A 16,455-nucleotide genomic window follows, 5' to 3' on the forward strand; every position below is an offset into this window, starting at 1 on the left:
TTCTCAAAACTTATTTCATTATTGCTTGCTTGAAAGCAGTGTCCACAATTATAGCCACTATTATCATGGTTTTAGAAGGGAATTGTAAAATTACAGAGAATGTGTTACAGGTTTTGACCAAAATACTGTATTAGATATTCTAAGAATGATATTACACAATCATTCTTTAGCATGGAACTCCTGTAATGTCTAGTCCTATCATCTTTCTGGCTGTAACCTCCAGCTGGAGTCTTCAACTTTTCTTGCTATGTTTGTGATTCCTACAGTAACCAACAATCCTTAATATTATAACATGATCATACGACCCAACTCAATCTCTGTAGACTCCAGTCAGTCCCTAAGTCCCATGGACTTTTCCTTCCAAATGGTAATAATTTCCTCATCTCAGTACTTTCATCCTCATTGAGACCTTATCATGTCATATTTGTATTGGTGCACTGGTTTGCAAACCGAGTGCAAACCAATGGCCTTTCTTTTCTATAATACATACTGCACAATGAAGAGAAATAAATTTTATTGTATTACCATTGCTTATTGGGAAGGATGGGAAAATATGAAACATTTTAACCCATCATAATCACAGAAGCCCCACTTTGCTGGTTTCTTGCCACTGAGTCCTATTCTACTGACGACAACTTTGTCCATCAAGAGAAAGAAAATGAGCATCATCAGAATCCTCAATTTTAACCTTGCTGGAGACTAAAGGGGAATGAGCAAGATGGAACTGTGATTGCTTAATGAGGGAGGTGAAAAAAATCAACCACCCTATGGTTATCCAATTCCCTTATCTTTTTGAATGAAGGAGGATTGAGGATTGACAAAAACTCTTCCTTTGCTGATCACTCACTCATTTCCATCTAGTTTAGCTTTACACTTCTAAAAAGTAATGATGGATGCAAGAGAGGAGGTTGGAACTTTGCATGAGGGGCTTGAGTGGCAGAGGTATTGGTTGGAGAGCAAAGCATGCTGGGAAAGGAAAAGTGACCTGGGAAAGATCCAGAGGGAATTCTTGGCTTTTTGTGCTGGGACCTTGACCAAGTAGGATGTAAATTCTTGCTGAGGTTCTCACCAAGAGCCAGAAGAAGATTTATTCTGCTTCAACCTACAAGTTTCTTCTGCAAAGCTATCATTAGTCTGACACCTCAAACAACATCCCTACAGAGGATCAGATCCCTCAAACCCTGGAGGAGCTGTGGACTCACTGATGAGAACTTGGTTCCCCTTCCCTTCCAGTCCTCTGCACCTGCTTTATTGTCTACTTAGGCTAGATAAATATTAGATAATTTGGGAATTGGCTGGGATCGGGGCAGTAAAACTCAGGCACACTATACAGCAGCTTGGACCAAGGACTGTGTTAGGAAATAATTAGGGATACCGCGTCCCTCTTTCCATCTCCCAACTTGCCCTCAGTTATATCATTAAACATCTAAACCACAATCAGATTCGGTCAAATACTTTGTTTTGAAACTTGGGAAGGTATCTGAATTCAGCTTCAACTGAGAGACATTAGGACCCTCCCCCGCTGAGGCAAAGCCTCCAATGAGGCTTGTCACTGAATCTTTTCTGTGTGATCTTCTTTCAACTTTCCATTACCCTTTTTCATCAGGGAACCCCTACTTACCCGTGCAGCAGCTATCGAAAACCTTACTCAAGAGAGGTGAAAGGAGAGTAGGTGTCAATCCATCCAGGCTCCTGTTTTCTACATTCAGTTCCTTCTCTATAAACTCCTTGTAGACTATCAAAGTACCATCAAATATAGGAGAAAGTGCCTTTATTATAATCCTGAAAACTACCTTTATTACAAAAGTCTACCTTCTGGAACCTCACTATCTTGTTGATAAAGTTTCCTTTGTACTAAGTCTCTGATTCTCATGTTCCTTTTATCTTATACACACAAAACCTACTTTCTTCCAAAACTTTATCTCTGCCCAACGTTTTGAGAATTGTATGCTGTCTCTTATGTTCTTTTCTGTCTTTCACTGTGTCAGGAGGAGGAATTCAGGCCACCAACATTCAACAGTTACTCTTTTGAGGCAGCTAAGTGGCATATTGGATTCAGTGCTAGGCTTGGAATCAGTTAGACAAGTTCAAGCCCTGATACTTATTAGCTGTATGACCTTAACCAAATCACTTAACTTGTCAGTTTCAGTTTCTTCATTTGCAAAATAGGGTTAATAATATCTATGTCACAGGTTGTTATGAGGTTCAAATAAATACTATATTTAACATTTTTCAAAAACCTTAAAGTATTCTATAAATGGTAGCTTTTTCATCATAACTGGATCTTGGTTGATGTTATCTATTGGTCTCTGGTGATTCTTTCCCAAAACTAGGCCATAGACTTCTCTACCTCAACTCCTATGTTTATATTCTCTGACTACTTATCTATTGGAATAATAGCTTTTGATCTTAGACATTTATGTCAAGATTTGTTTTTCAAAGACCTGCCCTTGACAATTATGCCTCTCATCTGTACTAATACTGTGATGTTTTTCTCCCCAGAGTGTCCTCTTTGGTACATGCAGCACATATACAACCAGTTGTTTGAGTATAAAACATATATATCAAGTGCCAAAATCTCTGAGGATAAATTATATTTTTTGATGAAAATTTTAATAGTTTCCTCAAGACCCTGTTCAGAATTTCTATTAACTCCTTCTTTTCTGAAACCCAGCCTACTATATGTGCCAAAGAGGGACTTCTCCAAACTAGCCCTTCTTGTACCTTTATAACCTCTCTCTAATCATTCTTCTCTTGGTATGGAGCCACCTCATGCTTTTTTAAACCCATTTTTTCAATATCCCAATTTTTTCACAAATTTCTATGATCCCCCTACCAAAGAGTAATATCTTACTTGGATAGCACACTGCTTACATTCTTTGGTTTTGTTGTCTTTTCTAATAAACCATGTGACCAGCATATTTAAAATCATATTTAATTTACTATACCTTATACCCATACTGGGGTCACTCTCAATTCACATTTGTTTTAAAGGAGAATATTTGTCTTACAAGCTGAACTTCCATTCCGCAATCAACTAGTTAGCATAAGGAATGGATGTCTGTCACTGCTGTACCTCTTAGGATCATTTGACTTGCAACTGATATCCCAGGGTAGTCTATACTCATTTTCCAGTTGGAATCAGATTAACCCCCAGGAATAAGGGAAGAATAGACAATATCAGTTTGAACATCTGCCTAATTTTGTCTTTGTGTAAGTACTTCAATCAAGAAGTCGATTCTGGCTTTATAAAATGGATGTAGTCTCATTTGTGGGGAAATGTAGTCAAAGAGATAGGCGTTTCCCTTTAGAATTGGCCATGACCAATATTCTCTAAGGTAGACTGATTGAAAGATTCATTCATCATATTGGAAATATATGATAAAAGGAAAATAGACATGGTTGTATACAATCCAAATGATCCATCTGAAATCTTAAAAAGCTCATGAATTGTGTGTGTGTGTGTGTGTGTGTGTGTGTGCGTGTGTGTGTGTGTGTGTGTGTGTGTGTGTTTGTGTTTTTTCCCACAGAATGTGGTCGAATATTGACCGGAGTTGCGAAAGGAGCAAAAATGATGAGATTATATGTAGATGCTGCACCTGAAAAACTCAAAGGATTATGTTTATTTTTTGTTCGATGTAGTAATGACTTTGTTGTAAGCGCAAGGAATGTATCTGAGGTATGTTTTAAAAATTGTTTTCTATCTAAAACATAAAATTGAAATACATCACCATGGTCACATTTTGACTTTACAGAGCTTTACAGCTCTGCCTCTAAATAGCTCATTTTCCTAATCAGTCACAACTTAGAGCTCTGTTCCTTAGCTTCCCATGTATAAAATGAAGGGGTTTAACCAGGCGTTCTCAAAAGTACTTACCAACTCCCAAGTTTTCTGCTCTTTCTCCCAGAAGCCCATTTCCTTTTTAGTTGTCCATTTGGAATCTGTATCTGTAGAGAAGGGAGAACTCAAATTGATGAGATACTAGTGTGAAGTACCATGAAGCTTTTAAGTATTTTTATTCTATAAAACCCCTCTCTTCTCTCTCTTTTCTCCCCCCACATTTTCACTCTAAAATTGATCCACTGCCCCTCTTAGCAAATTGATTAATCTTAGAGCTCCTCTGACAAAATAATTATAGATCTAACATTTCTCCTTTCTTTTAGCAGTTCTTTGAGGTTTAAAATCAAAGAATGCTTGTTAGCAAGGCCATAGCCATTATCTTGAGGGAGAGATATAAAGGAAAAAAGACAAATTGCAAGTAGTCAAAAATGGTGGTGCCAGTATTTAGGATTTTCTTACTTTCAGGATTTAAGTTTGGTGCTTACAAATCTTTATTTCAGGAAACAAGAACTTATCAACTAGCTGCTACTGCCTCATTGTTTGCTTTTCTCCTCAACTGGAGGCATATTATAAGACTGACAGCATTGACACTTTCCGTATTCTATAGAAGTAGGAGAAAGATGAGGTTTGGGGTGTGTTCGTTTTTGGTGAAATTAAAAGCATCTGGGTGAGAATAAAATATTGAAAACTGACTACTTACCCCATCCTCATGAGCCAAAAATAAATAACTTGTTTACTGTTCATTTCTGCTTGCTATGAACAATTCACTGGAAACTCAAGGGAAAGAGAACAACTTTTGGCTTTTGACCTGCTAAGTGTGATATGAGAGATATGTTTTTTGAGTTGGAAATGTCTAATAATTATTTGGAGCTACAAGGCAAGAGTTTAGTCCTATAACCAGAGAGTTATGGTCAGATATGTAGATCTTGGGGTCCTCTATATAGAGGAGATATTGAAGGCTTATCAGTTGATGAAATTTTTAAGGGAGACAGTTTAGAGAAAGAACAAAGTTCTAAGACTGAACCTTGGGGGAACAGTCTCATTCAGGAGAAGAAGGAGAAGTGAAAACATAAAAGGATTATTGATAAAGGTAAGAAAGTAGAAAGTTTCTCAAAAGACCTGAATTCTACAGTATCAAATGATAAGGAAGCATTAAAAAAAAAGCAGAACTGATTTACTTCCCTATTTCTTTGGTAGCATAAATTTGCTTAAAATGTAAACCTCAGATAAATCAAAATCAACTCTTACATCTAGAAGAAACTTAGGGCTCATCTAGTTCAACCCGAAGTCAAACATTAGCAGGACTTGGAATTGGCTACTATATTTCTAAGTCCAAGACTTTTCCAAAATACCATAATGCTTTCCATAGGTATTAATTTTATTTCTTGAATACAATTTTATTAAAATACTCTCCTCATAGTTTTAAAAGTTGAATTAATGGGTCTCATCTCTTTTAAAAAATGAATTAAGTTTTTTTTAAACTTTAACCTTCATTTGATATTTATTGGAGATTAATGGACAATCATTTTTTGGACAATCAATGGACAAGTGCTCTTTATGCATATTTCAGATAATTATTGCCTATCTTAAATAATACTTTCTAGAGGGCAGTGATTATTTTTAACTTGCTCTAGTTAGTATCTAGCATAATATCACATAGAGGCAGGTGCCCATCAATTAATAATACTGGAAAGTAATGATGATAATATATCTTAATAGAATTAAAGTTAGCAGTAGAATGGAGATAGGAAGCATAGTGGGGAAGAAATTGAATTTGGGTGGCTTTCTGGAGGCCTAGAGGATCTAAGAGAAGGTGATGAATATAATCAAGAAATATAAAAATGACATATGTGTATTAAATGGTCAAGAAGCCATATTGCATTATGAAGTGAGGAAGGCTTGAGTTCAGATTTTGTTTCAAATGCTTATTGTCTGTATGACCTTGGGTAACTCACTAAACTTTTTAGTGTCTCAGGTAACTCTGTAAGATTAAGTTACAAGCTTAGTTATTTCAGGAGTGAGCTTCCACACTAGAAATTCCACCAATGAAATCACATGTCTGTGCCACTCTTACCCATCCCATCAAGCCAATTTGATAATATATTTAGTATGGATCTGTGAATTTATCAGGGTTGTGAATTCCTGGTGTGGACTCCTTTCACTGGTACAGAAATCAACTTAAATTCTAACTTTTAGCTCTAGGGATTTGCTCGGGACATTGATAGACTAATTGGCATGCCCATCATCACAATATGTTTCAGAAGGATTGGGATCCAGGTCTTTCTTACTTGGTCAGCCTTCTAAGCTGTGATGGCTTTCATGTTTATATACTACTTGTATATAATTTAAATAAGGATTTCCTTGTACTTTGTCATCATCATCTTTTTAGTCCTCATTACCCATGTGACATAAAAAGGTGGCATTAAATAAAATTCAAAATTTGTAGATAAACACAGAAACACATAACAAAATGAAACACAAGAAAAATTTGGCCTTGATGTTAGAACGGGAACGAGCTTGAGCTAGAATCTGTTTTTAAAGTCCTTTCTCTTTTGCTACTATTCATTTTTTTTATTATAAAGTTAAATTGTTTATGACAATTTTAATGTCAGTTTGATTGCAACTTTTTAGCAGTTCTCTGAAATCTAATTTGTCACATATATTTGACTGTTACATTTACAGGATACTCTGTTTGGCTTTCTGGATGCATCTGAAGGACTCTTAGTTGGAATAAAGAAGATGCTGCAAAAAATTTATCTACCAGCTATTAATATAACAACTAATTGGGGTGCTTTAAACCAAACTAAACAAGGAGAATCTGAAAAATATGCCTTCATAGAAACCATTAATAGATTCCTTTCCTTTTTAGATGGTAAGAATAAAACTATAGTTTGAAATAAAATGGATTACAAAAAGCAAATATACTTATTATAGATCAGTGCTTTCAAGCCTATGGATTGTTGATCTCTAGGCATTAGAGAATTTTTATAAAATATCCTGCAATCTACATGCTCATCAAGCATTTTATATCTTTACTTAGCTAAATTAAAATATGCAGCATTAATTTTTTTCTGCCCAATGTTCTCTAAAGGGCAGTAACTCAGTAAATAATCAGATGTTTTTTATATAGACTAAACAAGTGTGTTCTTTTTCAAATGCATATAGATGATGATGTAATTAAAAGGACTGTGGAATTCATAGATTTTGTCATCTGTTTTCTCAACCTACATATATTAATATTTTTATTAAGGAGGGCCTGAAATTTTGAATAATATAGTCCTTTATGGATTGAAAAGGTGTTTTAATGCTCAAAAAGGTTAGGAACTATGACTATTTAGAATTTGATTCAAAAGAGAATTGAAAATGTGCTGTTCTGCAGAGAATATGATCAGTTTTGCTATCAGATTTACGATCAGAGATCAGTTACTACAAACTCTTCCTTTTCTCCAGAGGTTTATATTAAAAGTGGAGGAATTTGTTTCTTCTGTAATGGAAGGGAGCATCTTATTTTTTGTCATTAAATGTTGGTAATGAGTTTTTTACTACACATTTGAAAATGTGAAATTTTAGCATTATTAAATTTAAAAAACAGACATCTGCCACATCACTAACACACAATTATTATTTCATTTAAGCTGTATTTATTTATTTTTAAATATTTTTCCATGGTTACATGATTTCATTTTCTCTCCCTCCCCTCTTCCCTCCCCAATCCTGGAGCTGACAAGCAATTTCACTGGAATATATATACATATACATATATATATATATATACATACATATGTATTATCATTCAATATCCATTTCCATATTATTCATTTTTTGTAATTCAATAATCTTTTAAAAGCCCAAACCCCAAATCATATACCCTTATAAACAAATGATTATCATGTTTTTCTTCTGTGTTTCTACTTCCATAGGTCTTTCTCTCCATGTGGATAGTATTCATTGTCATAAGTCCCTCAGAATGGTCCTGGATCATTGCATTGGTACTCAGCATGCCTTCTTTTAAAGCCCTATGGGCATAACTCCAAATTGCCTTCCAGAATGGTTGGATCAATTTGTAACAACATCCTCAATGAATTAGTGTCCCAATTTTTCCACATCCCCCCAATGTTAATTATTTTCCTTTACTGTCATATTGGCCAGTCTGCTAGGTGTGAGGTGGTACCTCAGAGTTGTTTTGATTTCCATTTCTTCAATCAGGAGGGATTTAGAACACTTTTTAATGTGCTTATTTATAGTTTTGATTTCATTATGTGAAAACTGCCTATTCATGTACCTTGACCATTTGTCAATTTGGGAATGGTTTGATTTTTTATAAATTTGACTTAGTTCTTTATATATTTGGGAAATTAAACCTTTGTCTGAGAGTTTTGTTATAAAAATCTTCTCCTAATTTGTACAAAACCTTTTTACTTTGATATAATCAAAGTTACTAATTTTATTTTTTGCAATGTTCTCTATCTCTTGCTTGGTCTTAAATTCCTTCCTTTCCCACAGATCTTACAGGTATACTACTCTATGTTCACCTAATTTATTTATGATTTCACTCTTTATATTCAAGTCATTTACCCATTTTGAATTTATCTTGTTATAGGGTGTAAGATGTTGATCTAAATCTAATTTTCCCCATACTGTTTTCCCAGTACCATATTGTTGTGATGATCACTACTTTGTAGTATAGTTATGATCTGATTCTGTTAGGCCACCATTCTTCACATTTTCCCCCATTAATTCCCTTTATATTCTTGATCTTTTGTTTTTCTAGATGAACTTTGTTGTAATTTTTTTCTAATTCTATAAACAAGTTTTTTGATAGTTTTATAGGCATGGCATCACATAAGTAAAGTTTTTATTTAGGTAAGAAGGTAATTTTTTATTAAATTAGCTCAATCTACCCATGAACAATTAATGTTTTTTCCAATTATTTAGATCTAGTTTTATTTGTGTGAACAGTGTTTTGTAGTTGCGTTCATATAATTCCTGAGTTTGTCTTGGCAAATAGATTCCAAAATATTTTGTATTGTCTAGAGTGATTTTAAATGGAGTTTCTCTTTCTAACTCTTGTTGCTGATTTTTATTGGAAATATATAGAATTGCTAATGATTTATGTGAGTTTAATTTATGTCCTGAAACTTTGCTAACATATTAATGATTTCCATTAGCTTTTTAGTTGATTTTCTTGGGTACTTTAAGTGTACCATCATATTATCTTCAAGGAGTAATAGTTTAGTTTCTTCATTGACTACTTTAATCCCTTTAACTTCTTTTTCTTCTCTAATTGTCACTGCTAGCATTTCTAGAACAATATTAAATAATAGTGGTGATAATGGGCATCCTTGCTTCACTATTGATCTTATTGGAAATACTTCTAACTTATTCCCAATGCAGATCATACTTGCTGATGGTTTTAAATAAATACAGCTCATTATTTTGAGGAAAGTCCCTTTTATTCATATACTTTATAGTATTTAAATAGGAATGGGTATTGTATTTTGTCAAAGGCTTTTTCTGCATCTATTAAGATAATCATGTGATTTCTATTAGTTTGGTTGTTGATATGGTCAATGATGTGTTCTAATATTGAAGCAGCCTTGCATTCCTGGTATAAATCCCACCTGGTCATAGTGAATAATCTTTGTGATAACTTGCTATGTCTTTTTTGAATATGGATATAACATTCCTGGGTATTGTTAATTGGGAATTAAATATAGGAGGTGATCTGTGGATTCTTTCAATCTCGACTTTTCCCTCTTGCTCAAGAATGCTGGGTCAGCTTTCTTGGATATTTTCCTGTAGAATGATATCCAGGCTTTTTCTTTTGTCATCATCTTCCCAGTAGTTCAGTAATTCTTAAATTGTCTCTCCTAGATGTATTTTCAAGGTCTGACATTTTGTCAATGAGGTGTTTCATATATTCCTCAAGTTTTTCATTCTTTTGATTTTGTTTTATAGATTCTTGTTGCCTTGTGAAGTCATTTGCTTCTAGCTGTTGGATTCTAATTTTTAAAAACTGAATTTCATCCCTGGCTTTTTGGTCATCCTTCTCCTTCTTATCTGATTTTCTTTGTAGGTCATCTTTCATCTTCTTTGCCTCATTTTCACGCTGGTTAATTTTGGCTTTCAAGACACTGTTTTCTGTTTTCAGATGACTTATTTTGCTTTTTAAGTTCTTTTCCCAATTGTCTTCAGCTGCTATTAATTGTTTTTTTAATTGTGTTTTGAGTTCTTCCAAAGTTTGTGTCTAATTCATTGGAGTTTCTGTGTTTTTCCTTGGTGTTCCATGGGCCTCCTCTCTTCCATTTGCTCTTTGTTCATTACCTGGATAGAAGCCATTGATTGTAATTTTTTTCTTTTTTTTTTGTTGTTTACTCATATTTTTTCCTTCTTTCTCCCTTGTAATCAGCTGTAATCTTGCTCCTCTGATTATTTGCTGGATCTGTGGGTTTGGGCTGTTCTGTCTCGAAAGGGATTCTTCACTGCTCTGCTGATTGGCTTGGTTAGGCTGATGGTATTGATGAGCCCTGAGGTCAGATCTTCCTCAGCTGGCAGCAGAAGCTGAAGATGTCAGTGAAAGTGTAGGTGAAGGGAGCTGTGCTTCCAGCCCTGTTAGCAAGTTATTCTGTAGTGTTTACAGCCTTTGCCCTGGGATTGGAGTCAGCTGGATTCCTACAGCTACTCTGAATACAGTCTACAGGGGGAGGGGTGTTGGAAGCTTGAGCTTCCCTGCTCTCCGAAGGCTTCTCATCTGCCCTATTGATAAGATTCAGCCAGGGCAGAGTTGATCTGCAAAGCTGGCTGTACCCCGAGGACCAAACCTCGAGAAAAGGGTGGGGGCAGGATAGAGTATTTTGCCTTCATTTGTTTGTGATGTTTTATGCCTTAGGACATGATCAATTTTTGTATATGTACCATATGGTGCTGAAAAAAAGGTATGTTCCTTTTTATCCCTATTCACTTTTCTCCAGATATCTATTAACTAAATTTTCTAAAATTTCTTTCACTTCTTTCTTATTTATTTTTTGGTTTGGTTTATCTAGATCTAATGGGAAAAGGTTGAGGTCCCCCACTATTATAGTTTTACTCTCCATTTCCTCCTTAAGCTCCAATAAATTTCTCCTTTAAAAATCTCAATGCTATGCCACTTGGTGCATATATGTTGAATACTGATATTTTTGCATTGTCTATACTGACATTTATCAAGATGTAATTACCTTCTTTATCTCTTTTAATCATATCTATTTTTGCTTTCCCCTTCTACTTCTCTTTTGGATCTTTTAATTATCCCCCCCCAATTTTTCCTTCCCTTATATTACTCCCTCTCCCCACATTCCCCTTCCTTATTCCCCTTCTACTTCTTGATAGGGTAAGATAGGTTTCTATACCCCAATAAATCTGGCTGTACTTTCCTCTTTGATGGGAAGGTGATTCTTAGTAGTAGATCCTGTTCTATTACCTTTCAAAATATCATATTCCAAGCTTTGAGGTCCTTCAATGTAGAGGCTGCCAGATCCTGTGTAATCCTGACTTGGGCTCCATGATATTTGTGGTACTTCTTTCTGGCCACTTGCAATATTTTATTCTTGGCCTAAAAGCTCTTGAACTTGGCAATACCATTCCTGGGGGTTATCATTTGGGGACTTAATGTAAGAGGCAGACAGTCTTTTAGTGCCCTTTGGGCATAGTTCCAAATTGCCTTCCAGAATGGTTGGACCAATTTACAACTCCACCAGTAGTGTATTAGTGCCCCAGTAGTAGTATTAGTGTATTTTGCCACATCCCTTCCAGCATTTATTACTTTCCTTTGCTGTCATATTAGGCAATCTGTTAAGTGTGAGGTGATAACTTAGAGTTGTTTGTTATTTTCTTTTTGTATTACTCTCATTTCTTTTCCCCGTTTTTCTTCTGTCTTACTTGGTTCTTGAACTCTTTTTTGAGTTTCTCCAGAGCTTGCAACCAGTTTCCTTTACTTTTTTTTTTGAGAATTTGCATGTATTTGCTTGTTTCTCACCTTCTCTTGTTGTTTATGTTTTTTGCTCTTTTTCTTTGTAGAAATTTTCCAGGGTTGGCAGCTTTATTTTATGCTGTTTACCCATTTTCCTATTTGAGGACTGAGAGTCCTGCATGTTGCTGGTCATTTGGTCCTTTTTATCTTAACTTCTGGCTTGCAGGGCTTTTCTTTGGGGCTTTCTTCCCTTTTCTGTCAGAAGCAAGTCCAGTACTATAGAGATCTGACCCTTACCTCCAGAGTGTGGGATTTCATGGGGTAGGTAAGTGGTGTTTTTTGTTTTTTTGTTTTTTTGGTTGGTTGTGATTGCTTTGCGATTTTTTTGCCCTGGGATATCCATTCAAGTGGATATCTTCATATCCACTACTGCTGCCACTGTGCTGCCACCAAGTGAGTCTAGAACTATTAAAGTTTAAATCTAACTGCCAGGGCCTGGAGACTCCAGGGGTAAGTCTGAGGTGCTTTTTCTTTAGTGTAGCCCACCTCCTAAAATTCAGAGGTTGCCCAGATCCTGACTCTGCATCTGATGGGTTAGGTGATGGAGGAAGGTGTAGGTCTCTGTTTTCCCTTGTGCTGTTTTGCCCCCTTATAACGTGGCAATCCCCTTTCTCTGCCTACCTTTCATGCTATATTCAGTGGGAGAGCCCCTTTGCTCATCTTGCTTTTATTTCTGTCCTTTTGAGATGCTTTTTAAAGATCAGTTTGGAAGGAAATTCAGAGCAGCTTTAGGATTGCCCTGCTATTATGCTGCCATCTTGTCTCTGCCTCCTTAAGTTTTATTTATGTTAAATGAATGACAGATTTTAAATATTTAGCATTCTTGCAAAATATATTTGCAAAATTTAGCATTAGCATTTATTATTTAATTAATTTGAATTTAACAAATTGTTCGTGATTGCCTATAACATGTGATTCACCATAGTGGTATTATAAAGCAGAATATATTAGCATTGTTGTTTATATGATTTTCTTATGGAGTTTACATAATTTCCAATATATGTTTGCTTTTAGGTGCTAGAATAAGTATTGAGGGAACTGTAGAATTAAAGAAGATAGAGAATATTGACTTTAACAAATTGCAGACCTTTGAGGATGTGACAGTAGCAGCTGCTAATTCAGAAATGGTTCATCAACTAGAAGATGTACTCATGATATGGTATAAACAGATTGAACAGGTAGACTAAATCACCATACTTTATATTAGTATTAAATGCTTCTTCACTGAATGGTTGCTTACATATGATTTTTGAATGTGGAAAAGGTTGTCCAGTAAATCTCACCTAATTGATTTACTATGTATGTGACTTTAGGAGGTCATATTGATTTCCTGATCTTGTTTCCTCATCTGTAAAATGAAATAGTTTGAGTAGATAACCTCTTAGGTCTCTTTTAGCTCTATATTTATTATTCTATTGTTCTCTATTAACAATCCATTTACATGTGGCCATAGTGCAGATTCACGATTTGTGTAATCTGTTCCTATATCCTGGCACTTATGGACTGCACTAAGAGGAGCACAGAATGAGGAATTAAGGTGCAGTTCTTAGCAGAGAATGCCAGAAGAAGATTGAGGGGGCATGGATAGCTTCTATGAAATTTGCAGGAGGAGTTAACTGGAATAGATCCCCAAGTTAAGTAATTTTTTTTTTTCCCAGAAAGGGTGCAATCACTCACTTCCCTCCATAGAATCTTTATAAATGCTATTTACTACAGCCTAGTCTTTGATCAATTATAGACCATTTAGAACTGATATTAAAAGAACATACCAATTTTTAGGATAAAATTATAATTATGGATTATTAATGAGATACTAAAGATCCAGGAATATTTAGAACTTTATCCTAACTAGGTAATGCATATAGTCCATAAAACATAGGTGAAGAGGTAAAGTAAAGTAGGATCCTAATAAAGACTTGTTTATTGATTGATTTAGTTCTCTTTATGATCAAACTGGTTCAGGCTTGGTTATTAATATTAAGTTTAAGCCCGATGAGTTTTATCTCTGAACCAAGATTAAACATCATTGTCTTATAGGCCAGAGGAATAGGTAAGAAGAATGGGGAGAATTTAAGGAATAGAAATAGCTAGAGAATCTGGTTAACTAAAGGGTCTGAGCCTGAAAAGGGCCAGAAACCCAAAGAAAATCATCTTTGGAGTTATTTTCCCTAGTGGGAGACTTATTTTTATTCTTCTCTCTCCTTGTCTTGATGTAACTCTTTCCAGGTTTGACCATTACACTTAATATCTCATTTCCATATCCCCTTTATTTCTTCCTCTCTCCATATACCAGAGGTATATATCAGTATAGTAAGTAGACAAGGCAAGTTTGAGTTTCAAGAACAAAAAAAGAAAAACCAACAAACCAAAAAACTACTTATAGTGCTCACTATATATCTCTTAAATAATTTTGTAATGATTAATAAAAAGTATACTGATATAATGCTGCCATTGATATCTATACTTAAGAACTGTTACCTTGGTGAAACAGGATGAGAGCAGAAGCTTTTTGGCAAGCTAATTGAGTAGCTAAAATTATTTGGACAGAGTCCAAGGTAGATGTTCCTACTACCATATTCTGTTTTATAATCACCAGTTTTAAAATCGGATCTCAGGACATATTGGTGGATTTCAGAAATTACAGACTAACTAAACTGTCAATCTGCAACCAAATTCTAGAACAGTTTATTAAACAGTTTGATAATTTAGCAAAAGTGTTGATTAAAAACATGAATTGCTAAGAACAATTGATGCCAAATTAACCTCATTTTAAAATAGGTTCCTTATATAACATTAGGCAGGGAACAGTCATAGATATAGTCAAGGATTCCCGCCTAAACTAGTTAATTTGTACTACAAAAGCATGAGGTTCAGAAAATCAACATTGCTAGGTGAAGTTATTAGTTTCACATTTAGATTATAAAAATGAATTGCTAATCATCTTAATTTGCTTGAGTTAACCCAGCTATGTAGATGGTGAAGGGAAGTGAGACTGACTTCAGGTACTTAGGACTTGATAATTTGGAGAAGGTGATAGCGCTTGGGAGCCTGACCCAGTTGAAGTAACCATGGAAACCATCTCTCTTAGTCCCTGGGATGGGATAATTGGGTGATCTTGGTCCCAAGAGAATATTTTTCGTCCCATAGAAAACATTCTGATCCAACTCTGTCAGTTTTAGTTATTTTTTAACTGTTTTACTGTTATCTAACCTTGATGGGTACATGACAGTATAGACTCTTTATTCCAAAGCCTGGGAATTCAGTTACCTCACATTTGCTTATCTTTCTGAAAATATGTTCCAAAATTTTTTGCCCTTGCACCTGGACATCTTTTTACCTAGCAAACCATAAACTCTGCTCACACCAAGCCCAGATCCCTTCCAGAATCATTCCCTTTCAGTCCCTTTTTCCACTTCCCTTTGTTAGAAAAAATGTATTCTGCTGCTTGTTATCTCAAAATTTGAGCCTTTTGACTTTAGGCTAATTTGCTCCAAATGCACATTTGGCCCTTTCTTAATAAAGATTATTTTGATTTTAAAGGCTTTGTTCCTCCAATATTCCTCCCCTTGGAGAAAGAGACTGTGAGTCTCACAGGCTCATAATTCACACAGTGTTTCTCAGGGAATTTTCCATTTGGAGCAGTGGGACTTGGATCCTGAAGAGTATCTGTGCTTGGCATAGTACTCTTGAGTGTGCTTCCCCTCTGGGGAAGAGGGGCCTAAATTCCTTAGAGGTCCTGCCTCAGTTTACAAAATCATTCAGTTTGCTTTCAGGTTGCCTGGGAGAGGCATTTGGTTAGGTATAGGGGAAACAAAGCCAGAAGTGAAACAATCTCTGCCCTCAAAAGTAATTTATATTCTTTTGAGGGTGGGGGGAACAATTCATATGCAAATAAGTCAGTGTAAAATACATATAAATGCAAATGTTATTTGGGAGATCAGGAAAGACCTTCTATTGGAGGGCACACCTAACTGAACCTTGGGTGGAGCTAGGTATTCTAAGAGGCAGAAGAAGGAATGCATTTCATTTCAGATAGAATGGCAGGAATGGGGCAACATCAAGTAGGTTAGTCTGTCTGTAATGGAGAAAGTGCTTCAGGTAGGGAGTCATGTGAAGTCAACTGGAAATACAGATTGGAACCAGTTTGTGAAGACTTTAAATGTCAGATTGTATTTTATCCAAGATATATTAGAAGTGAAGCTTCTTGAACAGAAATATGACAGTCAGACTTATGATTTAGGAATTTGTCAAATATATTTTGAATGGCTGCCCAGTAAATGGGACTTTTTGTATACTCTATTTTTTGCAGAGATTTTACAGTGGTAACAACTTTTGATGATATAGCATAGATTTCTCAATTGAACATGTAGACCCTAAAAATTTATTTTATTGACTGTAGGTTCTAATTGAGAGTGAACAGATGAGAAAAGAAGCTGATGATTCAGGTCCACTCACTGAATTGGAACACTGGAAGCGCATGTCTGCTAAATTTAATTTTATTATTGAGCAGATTAAAGGGCCAAATTGTAAAGCTGTCATAAATGTGTTAAATATTGCACATTCAAAAATATTAAAGGTAAGAGTTTGTTTTCACTTGATTATTTCA

The 16,455-nt window shown here is 35.2% G+C and overlaps 1 protein-coding gene across 2 annotated transcripts in view; it reads left to right on the forward strand.

Moving 5' to 3' along the window:
• Positions 1-16,455, forward strand: part of DNAH8 (dynein axonemal heavy chain 8) — a 491,513-nt gene that overhangs the window by 23,446 nt on the left and 451,612 nt on the right. For both annotated transcript variants that reach the window (XM_016431041.2, XM_016431044.2), the window contains exons 5-8: positions 3,531-3,679; positions 6,524-6,713; positions 12,864-13,027; positions 16,249-16,425. In XM_016431041.2, the coding sequence (XP_016286527.1) occupies positions 3,531-3,679; positions 6,524-6,713; positions 12,864-13,027; positions 16,249-16,425 (680 nt within the window). The remainder of the gene's footprint in view (positions 1-3,530; positions 3,680-6,523; positions 6,714-12,863; positions 13,028-16,248; positions 16,426-16,455) is intronic.

Source organism: Monodelphis domestica, chromosome 2 (assembly GCF_027887165.1).
Source record: "Monodelphis domestica isolate mMonDom1 chromosome 2, mMonDom1.pri, whole genome shotgun sequence".
In the NCBI taxonomy this organism is placed as follows: Eukaryota; Metazoa; Chordata; class Mammalia; order Didelphimorphia; family Didelphidae; genus Monodelphis; species Monodelphis domestica.